The 2067-nt window shown below is 33.9% G+C and overlaps 1 protein-coding gene across 1 annotated transcript in view; it reads left to right on the top strand.

Moving 5' to 3' along the window:
• The first annotated feature begins 235 nt into the window (after positions 1-235).
• LOC100633150 (deoxynucleoside triphosphate triphosphohydrolase SAMHD1-like) overlaps positions 236-2067 on the top strand; it is a 5120-nt gene continuing 3288 nt past the window's right edge. Inside the window, exons 1-11 of the mRNA XM_003391040.2 lie at positions 236-395; positions 481-538; positions 594-703; positions 760-824; positions 887-1045; positions 1101-1193; positions 1239-1336; positions 1393-1474; positions 1519-1610; positions 1658-1805; positions 1847-2002. Of these exons, the coding sequence (XP_003391088.2) occupies positions 236-395; positions 481-538; positions 594-703; positions 760-824; positions 887-1045; positions 1101-1193; positions 1239-1336; positions 1393-1474; positions 1519-1610; positions 1658-1805; positions 1847-2002 (1221 nt within the window). The remainder of the gene's footprint in view (positions 396-480; positions 539-593; positions 704-759; positions 825-886; positions 1046-1100; positions 1194-1238; positions 1337-1392; positions 1475-1518; positions 1611-1657; positions 1806-1846; positions 2003-2067) is intronic.

Genomic DNA, 2067 nt, shown 5'->3' with positions numbered 1-2067 from the left:
AGCTGCAATCACTGCATGCATACTGATATATGTTGAGCTGTACCTGGTTCTATTGACCTTTACATGATAATGTGTGTTAACATCACTCTACTCCATTTGTATGTGTTGTTTGTAATTTGAAATTTAAACAGCCTCGGTTTACTCATAACATCTCCTTATAAGGATTCACTGTTGTGATAGGGTAAACATATCCAGTCAGCTTGTACAGTAGCTTCTTGTGTCAAGAGAAGAAAGGATGGCTACACCACCAGTACAGTCTGAACCAGAGTTAGATCCACCAGTAGAGTTTGGTACAATAATGGATCCTGTCCATGGATCCATACAACTTGATAAATATTTGTTAAAGATTATTGATAGACCAGAATTCCAGAGATTAAGGAAGATCAAGCAATTAGGTAAACAAATTATAAGCGTTTTGTTGTAGACTACTGACATGTGCTTACTGCTTAGCATTGATACATGTATATCTCACTTTGTTAGGTGGTGTGTGCTATGTGTATCCTGGAGCCACTCACACAAGATTTGAACACTCAATTGGGTTTGTTTAAAACTAAATCATATAGACAATATATCATTTTGTTATTATTTTGTAGGGTTTGTCACATTGCTGGTCAGTTAGTGACAGCATTAAATGAGCATGGCAATTGGTTTACAAAGGAAGAGAAGATGTGCGTGCAGATTGCTGCACTCTGTCATGATGTTGGTAAGCCAAATTAAAATCATTTATATTTGACTCAAGTTGTTGGGATGATACTGCAGGACATGGACCTTATTCACATCTTTATGATTTTGCCATTGAAGAAATTTTTCCCGAACTGGAAGCGGTAATCATGCATGCACACAAAACTAATTGACACTGAATTGCATGTGGATGTCATATTTACAGGAAAAGGTGCAACATGAGTATAGATCAGCATCTATTACTAAACAAATAATGGAAAACCTCAAGACTACCAAAGAAATGAATGATTTAACTAGGTGTGATCACTGGGATAAGCATGTAAAGTTAATACAAGATATCATAACATTTGATAAATTTTATGAGGTATACGAAATTCATTATTATTAGTCAATTTACAGATTTCATAAATTTATTTTAGAAAAACAACAGCAATGCAGACAAAATGAAAGAATTTTGGGATCAGCATCTTGCTTCTGGCTACACTTATAGAGACAGAAGTTTTCTTTTTGAAGTTAGTATCATTATGATGCATGCCCATTTTGGTTGTATATAACAGATTGTTGCTAATGGTTTCACTGGTATTGACGTTGATAAAATGGATTATTTTATTCGTGATTCCCACAGTGTAGGATTACCCAACAGTTTTGATTGGAGGTATGTAATTATTATTACAAGTACAGTGAGAAGAATTCCTATTATAATTGTTACAGGCGTTTTACACAAACTGCAAAGATTATGAAATGCACTGATGAAAATGGAGCAGTATTTCACCACATTTGTTCAAGAGATAAAGTAAAAATGATAAATAATTTAGCATATTTAATTATTTATTACAGGATGCTCCATCTCTTTATGAACTTTTTCACACAAGAAATTTGCTTTACCGTACAGTGTACAAGCATAAAACTGTTGTTATTGTGGAGTACTTGTAAGTATATAGCTGTATTCACGTAGTGAAATGCTGATTTCCATTAGAATAAAAGAAGCCTTAATAATTGCCAATCATGTTGTTAAAGTAGATGGTGGCTCTTATTTGCTTGATTGTTGGGACAAAAATGAGGATTTTATCAAAATTGATGACACAGTTGAGGATTTTATACTCCATTTATGTACTAAGAAATTGGTAAGCATACAAAATTGTATTTGTGCCACTTTTTTAAATAGAAACTTTCCCACGGTATTACCAAGAGCACTTCATGTAATCTTGGTGTCATTGATCCTAATGAAGAAGACACCGATACAGCAGCAGCAATGAAGCAACTACAGAAGGCTCAGAAGATTTTGGAAAGAGTTACTAATGAAAGGAGACTACCGAAATTTGTAGGGCATTCTGTGAAAGATTTAAAATCTGAATTTGATGACCTTTGTCGTGCAAATGAAATAAA

The sequence above is a fragment of the Amphimedon queenslandica genome, unplaced genomic scaffold (genome assembly GCF_000090795.2).
Source record: "Amphimedon queenslandica unplaced genomic scaffold, v1.1 AMPQUscaffold_11036, whole genome shotgun sequence".
In the NCBI taxonomy this organism is placed as follows: Eukaryota; Metazoa; Porifera; class Demospongiae; order Haplosclerida; family Niphatidae; genus Amphimedon; species Amphimedon queenslandica.
This window is presented reverse-complemented; position numbering and strand designations above follow the sequence as displayed.